The 24,163-nt window shown below is 44.1% G+C and overlaps 1 protein-coding gene across 3 annotated transcripts in view; it reads left to right on the top strand.

The window, feature by feature from the left end:
- Positions 1–381: 381 nt before the first annotated feature.
- The window catches only part of BMP2K (BMP2 inducible kinase), a 50,005-nt gene continuing 26,223 nt past the window's right edge, over positions 382–24,163 (top strand). For 2 of the 3 annotated variants that reach the window (XM_040065296.2, XM_040065295.2), the window contains exons 1-7: positions 382–751; positions 19,298–19,416; positions 19,682–19,787; positions 21,441–21,583; positions 21,860–21,981; positions 22,977–23,058; positions 23,687–23,819. In XM_040065296.2, coding sequence (XP_039921230.1) covers positions 604–751; positions 19,298–19,416; positions 19,682–19,787; positions 21,441–21,583; positions 21,860–21,981; positions 22,977–23,058; positions 23,687–23,819 — 853 coding nt within the window. In that variant the 5' untranslated portion in view covers positions 382–603. Of the gene's footprint in view, positions 752–8,894; positions 9,018–19,297; positions 19,417–19,681; positions 19,788–21,440; positions 21,584–21,859; positions 21,982–22,976; positions 23,059–23,686; positions 23,820–24,163 lie in introns of those variants that run through there. The other variant, XM_040065297.1, reaches the window with a different exon arrangement.

Raw genomic sequence — 24,163 nt, 5'->3', positions numbered from 1 at the left:
GCCATTTTTACCATCGCGATCATTACTACACTGTCCCCACACCGCTTTGCTCCCCGCAGACTCCTTCCCGAGGGCGTGCGGGCAGGGTCGGTGGAGCACGATCGGCGCCGTGAGGGCAGCGAGGGACCAGACTGAGGGGAGATCTACGACTGCGTGTTCCCCCGGGCACGTCCCCTTCACCACCTCCCGCCATTTCCCCTCAGGCAGCGCGCGGCGCCCCAAGGGCGGGAAACCGCGGGGGCGCCCCCCGAGGGAGGGGCGGTCTCGCGCCGCGCCTCGCTCCCGCCGCACGTGCAGGGCCGGCCGCACTTCCGGCCGGGCGGGCGCTTGTGCGAGGGGCGGGGTCGCGCTTGCGCCGTGAGGCCGCGCGCCGGCGGGGCGGCCGCTCCCGGCACAGCGCGCGGCGTCCCCTCAGCCGCCCCGGCCGCCCGGTGCTGTGGCTGCTGCTCCTCCCTCCTCTCCCCTCCTCCTCCTCCCCCCCCCTTCAGGAGCCGGCGGCGGGTGAGGAGAAGCGGGTTCCGCGGCCGGCATGTGAAGCGGGGCACCCCCTCGCCGCCGCTTGCGTCCGGTTCCTCCCCGGTTCTTCCTGGGGCTCCGCTCGCCATGAAGAAGTTTTCCCGCATGCCCAAGTCCGAGGGGAGCGGCGGCGGCGGCGGGACGGCGTGCGGTGGCTCCGGGAGCGGCGTGGCCCTGGGCAGGGCGCTGGCGGTGGGGCGGTACCAGGTGACCCCCGAGGAGCCGCTTGCCGAAGGTAAGAACGGGCCAGGGGCAGTGGGGACGGGCCGGGTGCGGGCCCTCCCGGCCCCGCGGAGTCGCTCGCCCGCGATGAGCCGGGTGCGGGGCTTTGGGCTGTGCTGCTTCGGCCGCTCCCTGGGCCGGGGGCTCGTTTGGGCGCTCGGAGTTCCCCGGCTCGCTGCCTTGGGTGAGTGAGGCGGGGGTGGGGTGTCACCCGCGCCTCTGTCAGCCTGCGTCTTTTGCTTTTGCTCCCTAGTCTGAAAGAAAACAAAACGAAAACAAACCCGACAGAATAAAATTCGTGGTCTTCCTTGGTGTAAGGCAGCAGATTGGTGTCACGGTCACGAGTGGAGGTGCAGTGCTGGCAGGTTGTGCTGTAGAGCCTCCCGTCGCTGCAAGGGTGCTCGGCTTGTGCTTCTTGTGGTGAACTTGCACTTTGTGTTGTCGGACTTCCACTGGGACCCAAGGAAGAGTTGTGTGAATTTTTGTAGCCATAGGGGCTGGCTGGATTTCTTAGCTGTGTTTCTTCACTTGGTGCTGGCCTGGGACACAATCAAAATAGCCATTTTTGAGTTTTGCTCTGTGCGAGTGAAACAGTGTGGTGTTCATCTCCCAGAGCTGGTAATTGATGTGATGTCTAAGGTGTAATTCGCTTCCCAGGTCACTGAGCTCAGGGCTAGTCCTCTGTATTTCACAGTTGCTGAATGTTTACAACACACTGCTTTGGATGTTGTGGGTAAAATAATTAATCTCTATGACTTTTGTCTATGTGTTGCTTAGCCTATGCGTAAGTATGTTTATGCATAAATATACTAGTAAACTTTCACTGATCATGTGCATTTCTTGGAGATTTAAGATACGGTTTTAACAAGTGCATGCAGAATATATTACTAATTGAAATGGGAACATGTAAGTGGCTCTTACATTTTCATAGCTGTCTAGAGATGATTTTCATAGAAAAGGGGATTTGGTACTCAGTATTTAGGATGCAGTATTTTGTATTTGGGGTGTGAAGATGGTGTCAGGAATTAGCCAACTGCATACCTGATTGCCTAAAGTCTGGCTGGTCCTTGCTGGGAGCTGCTTCCAAGTCATTATGGTCTGACAGAAGGTCATGTCTTGGCAGGGCTGATGGCAAGATAGAGACTTTAAAATAAAAAAAAAATTTTAAAAAATCCCAAACCAAACAATAGGCTCTTGAACTAATTGAGGAGGTAACACAGAGAACATATGTAGTTGAAAGGTGAGAAATTGCATAGTGCTTTGTTTAGTATAGCACATCATTAAAAGTTTTCTCAAAATGTTCTGTGTTTAGAGTCACTACAGTTTGTTTTTTTTCCTTTCTGTAGCTAGCAGAAGCAAATTGATAGCCCTTAAGGGCTTGGGGGCAGGGGAAGTCCAAATTTTAACATGTGACTGGTGTGTGAATTAACTTCTTACTTTCGAGTCTGAAAGATGTTTTCTGTTGCTTTCTTTTCTTCAGCTTTTATGTAGCCTCTTGAATATGGATGCTTAGGGCGAGAACTGATAAAGGCTGGGGCAGTGCAAAACTGCCGCATCTTGAGAGAAGTCTCCAAGCTACCCCTGGGGCGGGTCCGTAGGGAGGACCCAAAGGGGCCTGGAGCAGGTGATGGAGGTGCAGGCTTGGGAAAACAGGGACATGAGGGAGGGCGGGCCAGTCTCTCACGGCTCCTCTGAGTGTCGGGGAAGCAGCTGGGCTGTAACAGCGTGTGTATGTGCCCCCCACCACCGGAGGGAAAAGGGCACTGTGGCTGAGTGTCCAGGCAGCACTTGGGTGCTCCCAACTGACACGAGGGTTTATGGATCAAGAGATAGCTTTTTATCCAGGAATAACTGATGACAAGCAATCCCTTGTCTCAGTAACAATTAATAGTAAGAATTGTGTGTTACTGCTGTTACATTAGTCATATTGCTACCTGTAATTAGTGCTGAACACTTCTACAAATCCTCTGCTTAATAATCTTTCTCTTGGGAGGGGAGAGGAGAGAACTTTTTTTTTCCCCTGTCCTCTTTGCACAAGGCATTTTTTTCTTTCCGTTTCTGAAACCAGTTTAACTGAGGCTTGTAAAATTGTCAGGTAGTTCCTGTTACTCAGTGCTGATGAAATAGCATTTAAGATGCTAATATCAAAGTTAGAGCTTGTGTTATGAAGCATTAATGATAGATTAAGTTAATGAATCTAAAGAACTTAACAAATCTATTTTAGAGGAGATATACAGTCTGTTCTGTATATCTCCTCTTAAATAGATTTGTTAATAGCTCAGTGTTCTGTTAGCAGAGGTGTAGCATATTGTATTTTTATTGGCTATTAGAGTTAATAGCATTATGTGTCTGTTTTATGCAAGCTGTTAAACCCCCACCCTCTTTGCAGGTTTTGCTCTGAGTAGTGTTAGCAAGGCAGTAGTGATACCAAAAAACTGGGATTGTAATGACTTTCCTGGGCTGCAGTGATGGATCTTTGGGTACATTTCTTATGTTGATACAGGTGTTGCCCTCAAGGTGTTTTTCTGCAGTCTTTGACAAAATGGTTTTATTGCAGTGTTCTAGAGGCAGAAGTGTGGAGCATTATAATCCAGTTGTTTTGAATAAAGTATAATGCTGTCTAAAGGAAATGCATCTTTTTGACTTAAGAAGGTGTGAAGGTGAAGAGCTGTAGTTATTAGGCTGCTAGATGGTTTCTTTTGTTCGAAACACACCTCTTCTGTGGTGACTTCTTGGCCTCCATAACCTAGTGGTCAGTAGGTTGTTGGATAGAGCTATGTGTTTTTACTTCTTATTTCTCAGAGATGGGAAAGATGCAGTTAATTGGGTTTCAAGTTTGATTGTGAAAATTAATTTCTGTCCATTTTGAGGGCAAGGTAGAAAGATGTGGAATGAATGACTGATACAGAGGGAAGCCCTTGTCTTTCTGTCTTTTTGTTGAACCAGAGTATTTGCAATGCAGCTGAAGTTTGGAAAGGGAAGTCTAATAAAAATACGGGGGCGTTTTCTCTCTTGAAAGTTACAGGTGGTGCATGGGGAACTCCAGTATTGAAAAAGATTTTACAGTTCAGAAATTGCAGTGAACTGGAAGTGGCCAGGTATGAAACGTGCTTTAAAATTTATCTCAAATGTCAGTGCAGAACAGTTTATGTTGTGAAGAGTGAGAAGAAAAGTGAAAATTAGCAATTTCTCAAAATATTTTTGTGTTACATGGGCAGGACGTAGAAAGTTGTGGCTTGACACAGTGATACTACTTACGTAGTTGTTTGTCTTGACTTGGACTTCACTAAGTCCTTTTTGCTTAATAACTGCAGTAAAAGTGTTTTTTCTGCCTACTTTAAAGGTGGGCATCAGAAGATGCTTGTTTGTCTTACTGTCTTGACTGCTTGGCAGGGTTTGAGATGTTTAAACTGAATAAATAAAGATTTTGTGAGGTTCTAAGTTGTCTTTGTACCACGAGCAGACCAAAGAGGTTATGGGAAGTGTTGTAATTGAGTATATGGGTGTGTTTTTAACAAGAGCAGATGAAGCAAGGAAGAGGCAATTACAGCTGTTTTAAAAAAAGGCAGCAGATTCTCCGACTTCCCTCTCAAACTCAGCTGGCTTGGTTTGGAAGCTGATCGTGAATGGGCAAGGATGGTCATCATCTGTTTTTTGTTTTCATTCAGAATTGGTTAATGGAGTCGTGGGGCATATGATGTTGCATCTTACAGAAATAGAGCAGTGCTGTGTAATGTCCCCCCACAGCAGCTGAGACTCTCTCCAGCCAGTGGATTGCTCAGGAGTGTGGAGGTGAGATGTCAGGCACCTTCAAGAGAGAAGTGGGTAGTTCTGTGTGCCCCTTGCTCTCAGGGGTATCCAGAGGGGATGTAAAGCAGTTCTTCAGCTCTGGACAGGAAACTGTGAACATGGCAGGGTACTGGTCTTATGTTGTGACTCTCCTTTGCCCTGGTATATGTGGACAGAAGCTGTGTGATAGCAGGTACAGTGGTTTATTTTTTATCATCTGTGCTGATAAAGCGGTGAGCCTGGAGCTCTGTGGTGTTGAGCCTCTGCTGCTGTAGCTTAGGAGGCCGTTGCTTTTCTAAGTGACCTTGTGTCTAGGACTAGAGAGGCAGGGAAAAAGCCACTCAAGTGGTGTAAAGTTCATTTGTTCAGTGCTTCATTAGGTACTTAATAGTTCATTAGTTCATGTTTGTAGAATAGAATGTTTGCTTTGATTAGTAAATATGGTGGTTCAAGCGTAGATTTCTGTGAAATGGGGCCTCTCAATCGGAAAAGAAAGTAAAAAAAAAAGCTTGATAAAACTGGAAATGGTATGCTCTCTTTTATAATTTTTCTTACAGTGCAACCTCTTGGAGTCATTACTGGCAAACCAGTTATAAAGCCCCAGCCTGCTTGACAGGTTTAGGGGAAGGTAGCTTGATTCCTTATGGGTGGTGTGCAGAGAAGCAACCAAATTCTCAGGAGGTTTGATAACAAACTGGTCATTAACCCAGAGAGGGTCAGTGGCTTTCTCCCCATTTACCCACTCTGGGGGTCAGCTTGACTTCCTCCTGGACAAAACCTTTCAACAGCTCTGGATTAACACAGGCCCTGGGTCAGTCCCTGCCATTTTGGGGCCGGCCCTGGGTCAGTCCCTGCCATTATAGTGTGGACCAGAGGCTGACAGAGTCTCAAAGGGGCAGGGGGAGAGCACTGGCTGCCCCAGTTTTGCAGAGGTCACCCTGTTATCCCCCACACTTCCCACCTGGGTATTTTGAGCCAGTCAGCCATTCCTCCAGTCTCTTACACCAGTGATGGATGAGCTTCTTGCGAGTTCTGCTGTCCTACTTTAATTGTGTGTAATTTTTGCAAGTATTTGGCAACTCTTATGATTTGGTTTGCCTCTTACATTCATACTGTTCTAGTCAAGGCCTAAGAAGAATGTCACCTTAATGGAGAGGAAACCAAATCCTGTTTTGAGCTCTTGTGCTGTGCGTTTGTAAATGGTCATGCTGTTTATTTAAATTCTTCCAAACCTCTCTTGAAATTAGGGTAGTCTTGAATGTTCTGTTATGGTTTTTGTTTTTTTCTACCTTATGTCTCAGCAATAGCAGTTCAGTTTGTAATCCAGATAAACAAACTTTGTGTTGTGCATAAGATTGTCTTTGCTTTTGTTAACCCCCACCTCAGTTAACCTCTCATACCATCATTTTTGGTCCCCAGAGTGAGGTGTTGTGAGGATTTGCGGCTCCAGCACCTGCTGTAAATTTGGAAGTAGGCTGCTGTATAGCTGACACTGCTTCATCTCCTGTCAAGGTGGGGCTTGTTTGTTGTCCTTTGTTCTGGAGACGTACCATTGTTATGGATCTGTGAACTTTAGTACTTCCAAGTGTTTCAGTGTCGGTGTGGCTGCAGATTTTAACTCTGGGAGAGCTTATTTCTGTGGCAGATGTTATGAATATACCTAGTGCAGCGTTGCTGCTGTTGTGGCTGTGGTGTGCGAGTCTTCTCCTATGAGACGAGGTGACAGGCACAGTACAGGTCTTCATTAAGTGGGTTATTGCATGTGACTTGCTGCTCTGTGAAAGCTGCTGTTTTATTTTCAGTTGTAATCTGGTTCAGTTGTTTAGGTGGATTATGAGCTGGAAGGCTGTCTGGAAAGCTAACTTGTGGAATTTGAGTTGGGTTTGGTCACGTCCATTTTTTTCCAGAGTGTAACATTTCTGAATCTGTTTGCACATGACTGTAAAGGTCAAGCCTGTTGTTCTGTCTCAAACAGTTTTGCTTTGCTAATATTGAAGTAGCAGATACGGTTTGTTCCAGTTCAAGATAGAAGGGAGAAAAAGCAGAGTGAGTACTTGAGACTGACTTCTGTTTTGGCTGAAAGTATAATACAATACACGCAAAGCTCTTCTACACTCCCCAAAATAGTCACGGCTGCCTTACATCAAGTGTATCTGCAGACTGGCAGGTGCTGAGATCCTAGACCAGCTTTTGATTTGTGGGTGGTGAAAGATGGGGAGCCTGTGCTGTCGTATGTGGGGATTTTCTTGGGACTTCCTGAGCCTCAGGAAGGCAGCTCACAGCATGAAACAGGAGCGTTGTTTGGCTAGCGCAGCACGTAGCTGTTCTGTGTAAGGAGCAGGCAAACCAAAAGCAGTTTGGGGATTTGTATGTGATCCTTGTCTTCCAGCAGTATGCAGGTAAATGTCTACTTTCATATAACGTGGCACACAGAATGAAAGCTCTAACTCAGTTCAGTCAGTCACACATCTGGTGTGCTGGCCACTGTGGTGGTACTGGGGCAGAACAGTCGCTCTTGCTGTGGTTTCCAGAGCTCCTGTGTGCCTCTGGGACATTGGTCGAGAAATGAAACAGGTTGGGAAACATCTGTAGGCTGACAAAGGCATCTATTGTACAGCTAGGGCCAAGTTCAGCTCTTAGGACACGTGGTCTAATGCTCTTTGATTATGCAGTTATTAGTCCTTGCATGCCCTGCGGACACTCCTTCCTGCGTTGTGTGTATGTGGACGGGTTGTGTTGCACCTCTGCTAACTGCACACAGTTTATCCTTTTTTGAGGATGTTATCCCTTTAATTTTTGTGTGGCCAGAAGTAGTTAAATAAAGGGGAAGTACTTGGGAGTCTAGTAATTCTGAGCTAAGTTTTCAGGCTAGTGGCCAGGAGTCAGATGGTTACAGGAGAAGGAACTTGATTTGTAGCAGTATCATGTTAATATCACACACAAACTCAAGCCATCTTTCTTTTGCCAAATTTTGAGGAAAGACAGATGTGCCAATGCATGTGCCATCTACTTGCCTTTTTCCTTGCAGATGCATTTTGGTGAAGTATGCTAATGTTACAGTAGTCATAAGGGGAGGGTTTGTGTGCTGGTGTGTTGCAGGAAAAAGCTCTTGTACACTCTCACAGGGTAAGGCAGCATGGAAGAATGGAGGTTATATTAGCTGTGTCTGAGAAGGAGATGGCATAGCTTTAAAAGAAGCTGTGCAGGATCTTAAAGTTTTTTTGGAGTGCTTTACTGGTTTAACTGATTTTTTTTTAATTGAATCTCAGTGTTTTGCATGTCAGCATGGAAAAGAAAAATTGTTGGATAAAAGCCACAGAATTCCTTTTCAGACATGCATTAACTAGGAACCAGTAATTGTGGGAAGAGGGTATGTGTTTCTCTGGGCCATTGTTAGTGTAGTAGCAGAGCTGTCAGTCAGTAACCCGTATGTTACCCAGGGGAAGGGCTTCTCCAGTGGTTCTGTGTGTGGAGAACTGGAATTAACACCAGGGATGGGGCTCAGTGTCTAGGGAACAGCGCAGTCACTGGCCTGCTTGACTTTTGCAGCAGGGAAGAATCAGCATGTTGTATTGCATAAGCATATTAACGGTGTGAGCTCAGCTGCCTTTCCAGCTGTAGATGCTGGTTTGCTCTGTAGATCTGCACATTTGATGGGTGTCTCACTTGCAGCTGAACAGATGTCACCTCTGGTTCAGGGGGGAGGTGTTGGAGGTGCTCAGGTTGTGCCGCCTATCTCTGGCATTGCTTTGGTTTACAGTGTTTTGTTTGTCTTCATTCTCCCAATTCCTTAACCTTGTGCTATATTTTACTTGCTGTAGCTATTTTTTGCCTCTGTAATATCCCAGCTGAGCATGCTGTGGCAGTCGAAGGAATTGGTGTTTGTAAGCTGAGCTGTGTTAAGTGACACTATGAATGCTCTGTGCCTGCCAAAGGGCAATGTGAGGGTTGGGTGACAGCTTGGGGAGTAACTCAGAACACAGCTAGGGTCAGTCACTTGCCTGATTGTAGCTTGATTGCTTCAGATGCTGTCCTTTTCCTAAGAAACTGTTAGATTTGCAAGCATCCGTTATGAAATGGAAGGTTTTCCTCATTTGTGTTCATAGGCTTAGTTTAAAAACTGTTAATGTGCTGGATGAACAGCTGCTTCCTGATGTGTGTGGGCTATTTGCCTATTGGTGATGCCTGGAGCTGGCAGTGTGAGGGCACTTGGCAGGTCCCGGTGGTGCCAAGCAGCAGCGCACCCGTGCAGGTCACGCCATCTCGGCTGTGCTGCGGCAGAAACGGCTTGTCCTGCGTTTTCTCCTCCAGTGGATGGAGACATGCGGTGATCGGGAAACCCCTGCTCTCCTCCAAGGAGAGAGTTTCTTCCTCTGCATCATTGTCTAGCTGCTGGCAAGAAAGGAGCATGAATTCCTCTTCTCCTGCTATCCTGGTTGTCTTGGGAATGGATTTCAGTCCCTTTCAGTGTTTGTCTCCTGGTTAAGAAGGTAGGAACTTTTGCCTTCCTTTCCGTATTCACATGTTCCTTGCTCACGCTTCTCTAGGTTGCTTACTTTTTTCCAGTGAGACGTCTCAGATATGGGTGGGTTCATCTGTGAAACTGGGTCTCTGAACAGAGGCAGGGTGGAGGAAAATAGAAAAGTGAAGGCTGCCAACTGGAAATAAAAAAACCCTAGCTTTGATCCTGGGGGACTGTCTCAATGAAATGGGGAAATGCTTATTTTGGTTGGATAGCGGGAAAATATGCTGCTTTGTCCTTGAGCATCAGGTGTTAAAGCACTCTTTTCTAGTGGAACTGAATATTGGCAGACTCGGAGTGTTCTCCCTGTGAAGGCAGAAGAGGCTTCCCTTAGCCTTGCCGGTCATTAGGTCTGCTTTGCTTCTGAGGCTAGTGGTGAAAGTACTGAAGAAATGATTATAGAGACTCAAGTGACAGTGAGCATCTCTGAGCTCTTCAGGAGGTGTCAAAGCTGGTATTGCTGTGAAGAACATCACATCACTCTTGGGAGATTCATTGCTCCACAGATGGAGAAGCAAAGATGAAGGGATTTGCTCCGAGTCATGAGTCTGTACAAGAGACGCAGGTAGAGTTTGGTACATCCTGGCTCTGTGATGGGTTCTTCCTCATCCCTTCTGTACCGTGCTGTGCCTTAATTGCCACACACAAAGCAAGCTAGGATTTTATTCAGTCATGTGTAGTTGGGTTTCCTTCCAAACTTGCATGTTATTTTAATGGGTGGATTTGTTCCTCTTGTGCCTAGAAACTTCAATAGGCAAGTCTCTACCAATTATGTACCAAAACATTGGCATGGTCCAATCCCTGGTTTATTTCAGTTCTGTTAAACTGACTAATTTTTTAAAATTTGTTACTCTGGCTGATTGTTACTCTCACAGATTTTTATCTGTGCATCTTGTCTTTCAGTCGCAGTTGTAATGAGTAATTGTTGCAGCGTTTTGCTTCTTATGGAACAAAAAATAGCTTTGGAAGTCAGTGATTAATATGACATTTTCTTATGTTCCTTTGCAATTCTTGCAGGTTGAAAAACTGTGAGTGTGCTTTTATTTAGAGAAATTGTTGCTAAACCAGTTTTTTTTCTTGTTCTGGATAATTAACTTGCATATAACTATGAAAGTGGTGCAGAGCAAATAGATCATTAAAGAATGTAAGGCACTAAATTCTACTCTGCTGATATTTATGTACAAGAACCTGACCTGAATGCATTGTGTGTTCATGAGACTAGAATAGGAAGAGTGAATGAAATTTAGTGTGTCAGCATTAGACATGGGATCAGTTCTGGTTTGTGTGTGATGTGCAGGAAAAGAAATAGTTTGGAGAAAAACAAGTGAAATAATTGCATCCTTTGAGCTTTGCTGTGTCTCTGTAGAGCTCAGTAGCACAGTCTGCATCTGTAGAGTTGAGACCTTCAACTTGTTGTGAATTTAGATGCATTATCACTTGGCTTTTACTTCATGAGGACTTGTGGAAGCAACCGGAGGAGTATTTGATCCCAGAAGGGGCTCTCCAGAGTCTTCTTAGGCAATCTGAAGATGGGAAAGCGAGTTTGTTGTTTTGGCAACTCAAAAGGAAGCAGTGTGCTGCATTTTACTTGGTTTAGTCTTGTAGTCTTCAAGTTCCTTCCATCTTGGTGCGACTTTACAGTATTATTCTCCCAGCTTTGTGCTTCCTTCAAATATTTGATTTATCCATTAAAAATTATATGCTTTTATTATGACTTGCTGTTTTGTTAAACTGACTATCAGATTGTATAGTTGCATTTTAAGAAGAGGCTTTTGCTCAAGGACATCTTTGAGTTTAGACGGTGGTTGGGTCCTAAGACTTTTATTTTCTGAGACTTCCCCAAACCCACAAATTTCCAGATCAGTCTGTTTGATAAATAACTGCCTTGTTCTGAGTTACCACTGTTGAGTGGCTCCTTGAAACATGGGAGGTGTATGAGAGATAGTAAATGATTTTGATCATCTTGACTCGGCTATTTGGAGTCCTGTTGCCATTGCAGCGTAGCTTGTTTATTTAAAATTATCAAGCTGCTTAGACTGTTAGGAAATTCCAGTGTATCTTTTAAAACTCTTAAATGTTACAGTGTGAACTTTGGAATACCAAGCACCAAAGTGCTGCAAAGTCTTGAGAGATGCTTTATATGCAATTTGAAGCATTCAAATTTATTCACCATGTACCAGATAGAGGTTCAGGAACTGCCTGTCCCCATACAGATGCCAAGGCAGTATTATTGTCTAAAATGGCTTACAATTCTATTTATTTGTGTAAGCAGGTTGGATCTCAGATACTGTACTCTTAAAGTTTACTGGTCCCCTGTTGTTCTTATGCTAGGTAAATCCGTATCTGCGTGCTCCTTGGGTATGCCAGTGTTTAGACATACACCAGTATTTGCCCCCAGATAAAGACTATGAGTTAAGATAATGAAAATCTTTCTTAATTATTCATGTTGGGTGTTACAGTACTAATTCCAGTCAGTCAGTCTGATTCTAGTCCTGCTCCCAGATGAAATGGTCAGTGAATTGTGCACAGATGTGAAGGTGGGTGAGACTGTAGGCTCTTCCTTCCTCTTACTAATTTATATGTGTAAGCTGCCTTAGAAAAGGAGGAAACCAGAGAATCTTCCCGTGCCATCTGCCTCAGTCTGAAGTGCCGCTGGCGTTACGGACGGCGTGGTTTGTGTCTGCAGGGCCTGGTGGCTCTTGTCTTTGTGTAGCAGCCGGGAGTGGTGCTGGTCCAGGATGCCATGCAGCAGCCGCTGGGCACTGTGTGCGGGGCCTCATTCCCGTGCCACGACGGCTCGGGGGGCATTCAGTGCGGTTCCTCGTGGGGTAGGTTAGAGAGCCCTGCTTTGCTTTGCATTCCTGGCCTTCCACACTGAGATCAGTTAAAGCAGTAATTTCAAGGAAGATGAAAGACCTACTAGAGAGCAAGGAAGAGTTTGGTAAAGATAAGGTGTTTGTTTTCTTAACTGGTTGGTAACTGTATGGTATGACAATTAAGTTCGGTTCCAAAAAAGTCATGGTATTTTTATATTGGCTATATAATATCTGCCTAGTGATTTAACTAATTTGTAACTATATTTGATTTTTTGACTCTACTGGACCTAAAATCAAGCTTTATAGAAAAAAGTAGCGAATGACATTTGAAATTAATCTGTTAACCGAAATGAATTTATCCTCTTAACCTCACCGTTGTAGAATGGCGAACTCTGTGCTTGTCGAGCCTGTGTGCACAGATCGTGTCATTGTTGTGGTTTTTCAGCTCACTCTGTTTTCAGGTCAGAAACTACCAAACTACTGCTGGAGATGAGTTCAGTGAACAAAGACATGTAGAAGATAAAACTGCTGTTCGAAGTTTTCAGGTTTTGGGATATTTTTTTGTAAACTGTGCTAGTGGATGCTCTTTGTAGGTGTCTTGTCAATGTTTTGGGTAAATTGAAAAGCTATTGTGTGAAAAGCACAGAGGAGTAAATAGAGGTTAACAATATTTTTCACAGTCAATAAATTGAACTGTTGATGATCTGCTGGTTGTATTCTCTGGTCCTTTCCTTATAGATAGAAAGGAAGTATTACTTAACTTAAATACGAGCTTCTGTTAAATATAGTTGTAGAGGTAAATGCATTAGGTTATTTTTTTCCAGTGAACAAAAAGAGGCGGTGATGATGTAATACATCAAAGAGTACAGTGGTTGTGACTAACTGTTAAGCAGCTTGATTGAAGATGGAAACACAGAGAGGTTTTTGGTCTTTTTCCAGATGTTTTGTCGTGGGTGCATAAGATGTATTTCTTGCAGGGTGTAGCAAATGCTTGGTGGGGTGTGTTGTTTTTTTGTTGTTTTGTTTTGTTTGGGTTTTTTTAGGTTTTGGGTGTTTTTGAGCATGCATTAAATGAGCTTTTTAGTCTATCTGTTTTCATCTTCCTTAAACTTAGATTACTGCAGGAATTGCAAGTGTGTGAGGAAATGTATCTGCTTTAAGAAATGGGTGTTTCTCAAGTAGCCGAGGCTGTCAGGCAGAAGGTGCCATGGAAGCATTAGCCAAAAGTGGCTGTCGAGTCACCTGGACACGGAGAAGCAGGGTGTGGTGATGGTGGGCTGTACTGCAAGACACCCGAGCTCTGTTCCTTTCGCTCTTCACTTGGCCAAATCGTAAGCATCTCAAGTTTGGCCCTTGGGCATGTCTGTTGCATGGGCGTTAATAAATACAGAAACTTTTCACAGAAGTCGATAGCAGACCTTAGTTCAGTTTTCCCAGCTCACTCAGTAACTTAAGTGTCTTGGATGCCCAGGCAGTCTCTGATGCTTCTGTCAGAGCTTTTTCGTGATGTTGGCCTGCAGCTGATGCTGGGAGAACTGGAATCCAAGCATATGTGCCTGTGGCAGGGTACCAGTACCATTAGCAGAGGTGTGCGTGGCAGACCTGCCTGCTGTGGCTGCGCGGTGATGTCCTGCTGGGATGTGATTCACAGCTGGTTTTTTCCCAGTGCTGCTGTAGGAGCGGATGCCGATTTCAGAGAAACAGTGCTACTTGTCTAAACTAGCCCTGATAGGCAGCTTGTTACATGGTGAGAATTTGTGTGGGCAGTGGGAAAGGGAGCAGTGGTATGTCCCTTGGAATGCATTGTCTGCATGCTTAAAATAAAGTGGAGAAATTCTGAACTCTGAAATGTGTGTGTAGGAATGGAATGTTTTGGAAGTAGGGAGCTATTTCTGTTCTTGTTTTGGGGAATGCTGGGCTCTTGAGCTCGGGAGCAACATCTGTCGAGTATCCTTCCGGGTGGAGCTGTGTCTCAGAGCCTCGTGTTCACGACTGACGCTCGTGGGGTAAGCTTCACTAAAAATGCCCATGCCCATGTGCACACACACAAAAGCATAGATGTAAATGTACAAAAGGTGGATGTGTATATATGTTTGGCGTTAGATAACGCTGCCTTAATTCAGCAAGAAGGCCGATTTCCATTGCTTTCCAGGCAGTGAGCACACACACACACAGGTGTTATGGCTTGGCAGCCACACAGCAGGGCGAGGGGCCAGGTCACATGTGGCACCTTCCTGAGGTCTGGAATGCTCAGGGCTGGCAGCGGCTGGGGCACTGAGGCAGCAGTGTTGGAGCCAGCAGAGTGTGGCAGTGTTCTGGGATGGTGAACACTGGATGCTCCTCAGCCCACGGTCTGGAAGCTGATGTGTGCTATAAGATACCCACTAGCTGATGCAGGAGTTTGTGTTGCACTGCTGGAAAACAGACTTCTAGTAATGGGATATCCCCATATCTTCTCATGCAGAGGTGCTTCAGGAATGGGAAGACAGAACTGTGACTTCCTTCTCTGATGGAACGTGTGATATAACCTAAACGTTTCATCAAAAATTTTTCGTAAGGCTTGAAAAAGGCATTTTAAGTTTCTATTAAAAGATACTCCTGCGACAATCACACGGTGTTTGGAAACTGATAAGAAATTCAAATGTTTGAATTCTGTGCGTTTTTAAATGTTTTGCTATCAAAAACAGATAGAAAACTTCAAGAATGAAATTAATATTTTCTATGCAAAACTCAGATATTTCTTGTGTATGCTTTTAGTCTGCCACTCCTAAATGTGCCTGCGATGCAGCATCGATGCTGCCTGACAGAAGACAGTTCCTCTGGGGGGAAGGACTGCTGTCCTTGTGGAGAGGAGGGAGGTTCTGAGGATCGTACAAGTGGAACCATCCCAATAGGATGCCGATGGACACACAGAGTTACGGATGTTGGAGCAGTGCACCACAAGAGAAAGGGAGCAGCAGGATGGAGCAGGGGGCTCTGTGGCACCGTAGCAGCGTATGAGGGTCATGGAAGGACTCTTGAGAGCCAGAATGCCGGTGTGTGTTACACACAGCGTGAAGATGGGATCAAGACTGAGCTGCAGGGAACAGCCCTTGGCATGGGTTTGCCTGCAACTGTGGCAGAAAGTTGACTCCAAATTCCTGGTAAAACAGCACATAGATATATTATTTGGTGCAAGTTGAAAAAGGGCCTTTGCCAGTGCTCCATACAAAAGCGGATGGGAAATGAAGAGCTATTTTTCGTGAGGTTGTGCTTTTTTTGTGGAGATGGGCTAGTTCTTTTTGGAATTTCTTCTTTATGTTCTTTGCTTTTGGACACTGGTATCTTTGTGTCTGAGTGCCACATAAGCTATAGAGGTCACAGTTAGGGGGGAGAGGGGATGTTTGGGGTTATTTTTGTGATTAGTTTGTTTGGTTTGGTTTTTGTTTTGTGCCCCTTCCCCCCCCCCCCCCGATACTTAAAAAATTTGATAAAGTGTTGCTGCTCTCCATCATTAGGACTTTCAGTAAGGTTTTATTTGTTCATATTGCTGGGAGCCCGTTTCAAGGTGTTTGTGCTTGAACAGATCTTATTCTGTATTTTGAGTGGATTCATAGTCCATCAAGTGGTTCTCTCTAGGGCATTGGGTTTGCAACTGCAGTTCTTGGAAGACTTTGCAGTTCTGGGAGGTGGGTCGGCTTTGGCTGCAGGTCAGCCTGATCTTGAAGATCTGTCTCTGGAATTCACAGGGAGCAGACGTGTACAAGTGACCCAGGCATCAAGTGATTCTCAGAGTAAGTTAGCAGTGTAAGTGTTATTAAGTGCAGAAGTTTATTCAGAACACAGATGAATGTACTGAAATTATTATGGTGTGGGAGAGTATCTGGAATGCCAAAAAGCCAGACCTGGTATTTTAAAGAAAAATAGCATGTGGATGGATAGCTGTCTTGCTGCAAAACTGGGGAAAAGGAGGGTTAGCAGGGTATGTGTGGGTAGACAGCTCCCAGGGAAATAATTGCACTTGAACCTGTTCCTCTGGCTGTGTGGAGAGGGACACAAGGCTGTCTCCTGACCAGGGTCACGTGAAGCTGAGAGCCTGTCTTGGCAGCCGGCTTCAAATTAGAAATAAACTGTCCTTTTTGGCTGTTGTTGTTGGGCTTTGTTAACAACAGCTTTACACTGAACTTTATTAAGATCAGCTTTCCACAGGGACTGTAAAGCCAGTGTGGAACTTGTGGAGCTGTGCAGTAATGGAGGCAGTCATGTTGGCCTTGGAGCTGCTCTTGGGGCTCACAGCTCCAAGGCTTTGTGTCTTCAAAAACTGTCCTCCTGAGCCCAAGATTAGAGTGAGTTGTTGAGGAAGTTGCTAAATACCTAACTGTCCACATTGCGTAGGCACACGGGAACGACTAGGATCTGTTGGTTTACACATTTATTTCTTCATTCATTTCAGGTTTTGAAATATACAGAAGAAACAAGATGTAAATACTGTATCTGAAAATACACTTTTATATAATCATTAGTTTATCAAAACATTTTTGAGTGTTTATTTGGCTGAATGGAAATGGGTGCTAAAAACTCAGTCACCTCTCCAAAATAGCCAAGTTTCAATGGATTAGTAAGGAACCATTTATAGTGTAGTAGCTGCCATTCCTGGTTCAGCTTTTACAGGTGTGATTAGTGATTGCTGTGTGTTACTATAGAGTTAAAATCCTTCTCTGCCAGAAGTTCTGTACTGTTTGTCTGAGATTTGAATAAATAGTCAAGGGATTTACTACTTGGAGAAACATCATTTGGTGCTTTTATATGTTCAAAAAAAAAAAATCTGTATGATTTAAAAAATGGCATTGTCTCTATATAGGTAATATGTGTAACTTTATTCAGAAAATGGCTCTTGGCAGTCTGAAAGATGGTAAAGTTGATGGGAGATTTTTCAGCCTTATTTTGTTCTACCTGAGTAAGCAAATTGGGTGCTTAGAATTCTGACAGCTCCACTGTTTCCTGGTTGGTGTTTCAGGAATGTAACATGATAAAGTGTAAATGGCATGTTGAGGCCTGTGAAATTAGTCAAGGTTGACCTTAAATACACATAGGAAAAAACCAAACGCATGTGGCTGATGTAGAATTTCATTAAAAGCAAACAAAATAACTAGCCCAGAAAAAAAAGCCCAAATCATTGCTGGTAAGCTGATAATGAGATTCCAAATGTGCATAGTTAAGGTGACGGAAAGAAAGGTAAGAAAAATGCAGGCTTTTTAAGGAGTTTAATTCTGCTAAGTATCTATTGGCTCATATAACTATAGATGCTGTAGAAAGGCTTCTTACTAAGCATTCCAGGGAAAAGTGCAATGTGGCTGTCCTTTGGAGGGTTTCAACTTCGAGTGACTTTGGTGGAAATAGAAGACCGAAAGAGATGAAGCTTCTTTTTTGTGTTGAACACCAGACAGCAACTGAGCCCCGCGCAGTCCAGCGGGATGGGGGAGAGAACGGGAAGGAGAGCAGTGAGAAAACCCATGAGCTCAGGACAGTTTACCGAGTCGGGTCTTGCTCAGGGTTGGGCCCCTTGATTCTGGGAGGAAAGGATTTTTATAGCGGTGGTATTTACTGATGGAAACCCATTCAAGGTCAGGGATGTGCTTCTTGCCAAAACAGGACCAGGTCTGCTTTTTCAGGCCCCGGGATTCAACTGCTGCCTGATATCGCCACCTAATGGCAGGAGCAGCACTTGGCTGAGGATTTTGGGGCTTTTTGCTGCTTTCCACTGAAGGTTTCCACCTAGACATATCTGCTCAGGCTGTGTACATTGGAACAGCTGTCTCCGGGAAACTTGAAAGCTGGAGTTCTGTTTCATCCTCCTGCTGCTCAGAGAGAATTTCTAGGCTATAAAACTGGTTAAAAAGTCAAGATGTGATTATTGCTTTCTAATCACGAACCTTTTGCTTTACCTGACTACTGCTTTATCTTTTTTGGTCAAATAGTGGTGCTTAAAAACCAGGTAGTTTTATTGTGAGGATAGTAAAAAAACTCTTCTGCTATGGTCTGCACATCACTCTGGCAGAATTCCCCAGGTTGGAGCACTCTTGGATCATTTCAGTCCCAGCTGGAGTTCAACATTAAGAACTTGAGCTGTTAAGAGTCGGTGTCCTGTGGATTTTTAGGAAGGCCCTGTGTTAACTAGGGTGAAGCTGTTGAATTAAACTTGGCAGTAATTCTGCTTTGACAGCCTAGCATGTCGTTTGACTAAATGAGAATCACGTTAAAAAATAATAAATACTTAATCCTGAAGATAAATTCTTTAATAAAACTTATCTTCTTGAGTGGCTTTATGTGCTTGTTTGCTCAAGCACATGAGACTTGCATCAAATGAGGTGCATTATGCTTAATAAACGTGGCTTGCAGATGCTGCTGGGTATCATGAAACGTGTGCGTTTCAATTGGCTGCCTGATTATCTGATAGTTAATAGTTTTAATTTACATATTTGTGTCACACTGGTATACCTGAGCTCCTGCCCTCATGCAGAGTTCCTGTGGTGCTGGTTGGCTTTTGATGAGCCAGCAGTTAAGGAAAGCAGGGATTTGCATGAGCTCTCCCGTGAGGTGGATTTCCTGTAACCGTGGTAAAGATGTGCACGTGAGCCTCGAGGTGATGCCAGTGTGGCCTCCTTGAGCAGCAGGCAGGACTAACAGGAGGCAGCTAAAACAGCAGTGCTGGGTTTTACTTTGGTTTCCTGAGCATAGGGAAGTACTTTCTGTGTAGTTTCACTTGTGTGTGTGTTTCCTGCCTCCTTGATTCTTCTCTACCAGTGAAGAGAGAAATAATCCCTCATGCTGGTAAGGGAGCTCGACTGTGTGGTTCCCAGTTCATGCCACTGTTGGACTAGGAATGCTCCTGGTGGGAGTGGCTGTTAGAAAATGCTTAATCTACGATGCACATTCAGTGTGATTTAAATAAAAACACTTCTCTAGAGCTGGTTGCTTGTGCTATCTGGGGCTCCAGGGAGGCTATTGAGGCCAACCTGAAAAGTCACACGACTTCTTCAGTGTCTCTCAGTGCTTTTTCTAAATATTTAATTTTTTATATATTAGAGTGTGGGTTTAGGGAATTAATGTACCTTCACTTGATTCAGGTTTTTGAATTGCTCTAAGTACTTCAGGGTTGATACCTCAGTATGTAGTTGTTCTGTGCTTTATGAATTCATTTGAATGTGAAAACGCTTTTCTAATACTTTGATGTGATGTGGTAAAAAAATAGTGAGACTTCAATGGTTTTGTCACATACTTGGTTTAAAAGTAGTGGGTTGAGGTAACAGATATTTAACTTCTGAAGTGTTTGTTATTAGTCACTCAATGACCAACGTAGTCTTTGTTACTCATCCTTAGAATGTAGTGATGTTGACTAGAGGAACACCGAGAAACTCAAGTCGCTGTTTCTTTTTGCCCTTGTGTTCTCCAGGCGGCTTCTCAACCGTGTTTCTGGTGCGCACCGCCAGCGGGTCCCGCTGCGCGCTGAAGCGCATGTGTGTGAATAATGTGCCAGACCTCAACGTCTGCAAGAGAGAGATCACCATTATGGTAAGCTGTGCACGCATCAAATGCTGCTCCAATGTTTCTAAACACCTTGCTTCTCATCCTGTGGTCCTCACTTTACAGCAGTGCTTACAGAAACCAATGCTGGCGTTAGATATGTATTCGATACCTCAAATCAAATGCATCTATTCCCTTTGCTCAGTATGTCTGGTTCCCAGGCAAAAGGAATTTCTTCCACTGCTGCAGTGGCAACTGAAAGTCGCTCTTCATTTTCTCGCTACTGAAGTGTAATGTGCATTTTCTTTTTCAGAAAGAGTTATCTGGGCACAAGAACATTGTGAGCTATTTGGACTGTGCTGTCAACTCACTAAGTGCTAACGTATGGGAGGTGCTCATCCTCATGGAGTACTGTCGAGGTAAGAGGCATTGCCTGGGTTTCCAGAGGAAAATGTTTGTACTATCACCTGTGACTTCACTTAAAACTGTTCCCTTAATATAAGAGGTTAACACCTGTGTGTCACAACTGGAATCCAGGTAGTTTGTTTCACTTTTCTGTTGGCATTGCTACCTAGGCACTGGGCAACATGTAAAAGTTTCACAAAGCTTTGTAACCAAATCTGGTTACAGATATGGAAATTAATTCTCTATGTACAAAGTGCAGTTGTGCTGTTCTGCTGGTGGTGCTAAGCAACACATACCTGGAACATAACGCGATAGGAATAATCAGCTAATTTTAACCACTCTTCTCCTACTGCTATTTTTGTTTTAGATAACAAATATTGAAGAAGCTTTACCTGACCAGTGATTTGCTACAAATGGGCATAGTAAAGTTGAGGTTGACAATGCTGTCCAAAAAGCTGTTAGCCCTGTGTTCTTGCTCGACAATATAACTTTGTTTGAAACAATACCTAAGTGAGGGACTGTTGTTTCAGGTTTTTTTTTTCCCCCAGGTCACATATGTGTGGAATAAACTTGCCAATGAGTTTACCTTGTGAAGTTTGTCTAAAATCTAGGGAGACTGGGTGCTAGCCTCCTCATGTGAGGTGGTGATTAACCCGAGTAATTGGTGATACTGGAGCAAGTGCTGCAAGTACAAAGTAAATACTTTGAGCCTAGGAAGAAGCTATCCGTGGTCTGTACTGCTCAACAAATACTTTGAGCTGAGGCATATGTGGATTATATTTGCAGTAGAAGCCAATGAGCATTACAGCTTGTGCAATCTGTACCATAAGCAGCCAAAGACAACCGTAATGTTCATTTTGGGGAATGGAGTAAGGAGAACTTGAAAACTAATGGCCACGTTTTTGTCCCTTTACCCTGCTTCTATGGGTGAATTTCTGTACCTTTGTGGGAGCTCAGTTCTGACTTCCTTGGTAGTACTCTTTCCTTAATGATCCTGGGAAATAGCCCTGTGAATGTCAGCTGCCAGAGCACTTGACAGTAGTAGGCTTTCTGTGTTCTGAGCATCCTTGTTTGACAGAATGCCAGCAAGGCCCTGCTGCATCTCTGCAAGAATCCTGCTTCATCTGTCTGCAGTGAGCATTGTGGTAGGAAGAGCTTAGTGGTGTCTGGTAAAATTACTGCAAGAAACAGGGAAGTATTGATACCCAATCTTAAAAGAAACCTATGAAAAGGCAAAGGGAGGTCTTCTTCCTTGGAGGATGGGTTCAGGGCTTTGTTTGCCTCCTTCCCTGCCTCCCCTTTCTTCCTCCTTTGTCTCCCAGAAAGACAGAGAGGGTGTCTAGAGAATGAGTTCATGAGCTCAATTGGTTGACAGAGTTAAGGATCTAATGCAAGAGACAGTTTTGAGGTGACTTATTGGTGTGATGCATGCTTTTTTTGTGTTTGCAGCAGTTGGTTTCAAACACATTTTTTTCTTTTGAGCCAATAAATTTTCTGTTTGAGGCAATACAAGAGTGTGCAGTTGGAAAACCAAGTTAGTTTTGTTCAAGTACAGTAACCGTGGAAAACTTTGTGGCATGGTATTTGTGGATTTAATGCATATAACTAAGTCTTTACTTCTGTACCTGATAGGAATTACTTGAAAGAAATTTTTCTTATTTCTTTAGCTGGGCAAGTTGTGAACCAGATGAACCAGCGTCTGCAGACAGGCTTCACCGAGTCAGAAGTAATGAGGATATTTTGTGACACCTGTGAAGCCGTTGCCCGGTTGCATCAGTGCAAAACACCTATAGTTCACCGGGATCTGAAGGTATGACCTTCACTGTAAGAAAACACAGGCTGAAATCAGTGATCTGCTTGAAAAGGTTTGAGGATATAGGAGAGGTTTCTGTAATACAGGTTTCTAGTTGGGAGCTTGCTGTTGGAGGTATAAACAGACATTAACCATAAGACATCATCAAACAAAGTTTAGCAGTTGATTTTTCGGAAAACTTCCTGTTTGTGTGTGAGAACATCGACTAATGCTTAGCCTGGAAATAAATGCTTTTATATTGACCTACTTTTTGTGCCTTGATTTTCTTTCAAGGTGGAGAATCTGTTGTTAAATGATAATGGGAACTACGTTCTCTGTGATTTTGGCAGTGCCACTAACAAATACCTGAACCCTCAAAAAGATGGTGTTAATATGGTTGAAGAAGAAATTAAAAAGTAAGTTTACTTGTAGGTGATTTGTCATAAGCAATGACTGTGCTGCTGGAAACTCCGTGTATTATATTGTGGTGTGCATGTTTTACTAACAAATTGAAATTAATGGCTGATCTTGAATTAGTTTTGACATAAATATAGTAAAAGACTGGAACTATTTGATAAGGTTTCCTTTGTTTATTCACAGATTGGTTTTCAAAACTGAGGTTCTTAAAAATAAAACTGTTGGGAAGAAGCATGCTGTTGTGAAAGTAAATTGTTCAAAAACACATGTCTGGCTCCTGGCCATTTTAGGAGTTGGATATTTTTAATCTGTGCTGTTTTAGTACTGCTAAGCAAATAAGATATCAAGAACTGATGTAAATAAGCACTGCAGTGGATTTATGTAGAGTCTCATTTGCAGAGTATGGTCCATGTCCGTTCTCCTAAGGCTGATCAGAAAAATATTTCGCCTTTTCTTAGACACACTCTTGAAAACCTGTATTGTGTTGGTTTTGCCTTTCTGGGCTAACTACTGCAGAGGGGTCAATACAGGCTGTTTGTTTTCAGGTCATGAAGTGATACAGGCTTTTTCCAGCTCTGAAGTATTTGAAGTACCAGTTTAGCAGTTGTTTTGGGATGTTAGTGTTCTGAGTGTTTTGAAATCTGCATTCTGTAGGTTTCAGTGTGAAATAGGGAGAGCCCTTGTAGGACTGGCAGTTATCCCAGGTCAGGTGACTGGCTGCTCACGCACAGTCACTCAGGCAAAAGTCTGGGCTTTGGGGGAATGACACTAAAAGGGAATTTTACCTGACTTAATACTTGTGTATGATAGTTCATGTTGCTGCTGCAAATATTATTTGTGATGCTGCAAATGCGGTAGTGACTCGGATCATGCAAGACAATTCCAGGCGCGTGTCTGCGACTCGTGCGATGGGTGTGCGTGGCGGTTCGGGAAAACACCCTCGCAGTTCTGAGGCAAGATGTTTAGCCATGGCCTCTCTATTTTATATTGCTAGGTACACTACACTGTCCTACAGAGCTCCTGAGATGATCAATCTGTACGGAGGAAAGCCAATTACTACCAAGGCAGATATCTGGGTAAGCAAAAAATGGGATAGGATGATATATGGGACTGGTTAAAAAAGGGGGGGATTAAAACCAGCATCGAGTGGCTGAAAAATTAATTATTGGAAAGTGAAATATATTGGGCAGCTATAGAATGCAGAACAGTAGAGGTATCTTGGGTAGTTTTGTTTTTGTATATAAAATGAATCCTGTGCTTTATTTTATTTTCATTTAAAGGGGGATGTGATTTAAAACATCTCTTCTTATGTTGACTCTAGTTTTTACTTGATAGCCCCCAGTGACTTCTTATGGGAATCTGTTGCCAGCGCGATCAAGAAAGGTATTTTTATTAGTTGATGTGCAGAGAAGAAAAAATTTAGTGCAAAGCATAGTGATATCTGTGGGTGATACAACACTGAGAATGCAGCTCTTGGTGCACTCCGGTTTTGTGCTTGGTCTGTTACAAGAATCAGCGGAAGAGCAAGTGTTGTTAGAGCTGCTTTGGATGCGTCAGGTTGTCACATCAGCTGTGTTCCAGAGTGCAGCTCCTGCACAGCGTGTGAGCATCCACTGTGGCCAGGGTGCAGCATCTTGTCAGTGCTGCCCTGCTGTAGCGAGGGCTCGCTCTCATCCCCTCACAGGGCTTGTGTTTCCTTTACAGGCGCTGGGCTGCTTGCTCTATAAGCTCTGCTTCTTTTCACTTCCCTTTGGAGAGAGTCAGGTTGCCATCTGCGATGGAAGCTTTACTATCCCGGATGGCTCACAGTACTCCCACAGTGTTCACTGCTTGATAAGTAAGTACCCAAGCACTGGCAGCAACTCTTCCATCTCATAAAGCCAGCAATGCACAGCACGTGCTGCTAAGCACCATTGTGTAAAGACTTGCCACGTTCAGCTGTGCCTCTCAATTGCCCAAGAACGTTGTTGAAGCTGAGGAAACCTTTTGGTTTATCTGGGACTCAAGGATGGGTGGTTTTTTTTTTCCTTAGGTGTGTCTAAATCCCAAAGGAATAGGGGGAATGCAAAGAGTGCTCGTATTTATTATTTAGCTCTATTTGTTCATACTTTTTGCCCTTAAGTGTGTTATTTTCTGTGGAATGTCAGACTGTTGACAGTATTTTCTGTCCAAGTTGGACAG

This window comes from Hirundo rustica, chromosome 5 (assembly GCF_015227805.2).
Source record: "Hirundo rustica isolate bHirRus1 chromosome 5, bHirRus1.pri.v3, whole genome shotgun sequence".
Taxonomy (NCBI): Eukaryota; Metazoa; Chordata; class Aves; order Passeriformes; family Hirundinidae; genus Hirundo; species Hirundo rustica.
The sequence above is the reverse complement of the archived record's forward strand: the minus strand, read 5'-3'. Positions and strand labels throughout refer to the sequence as shown.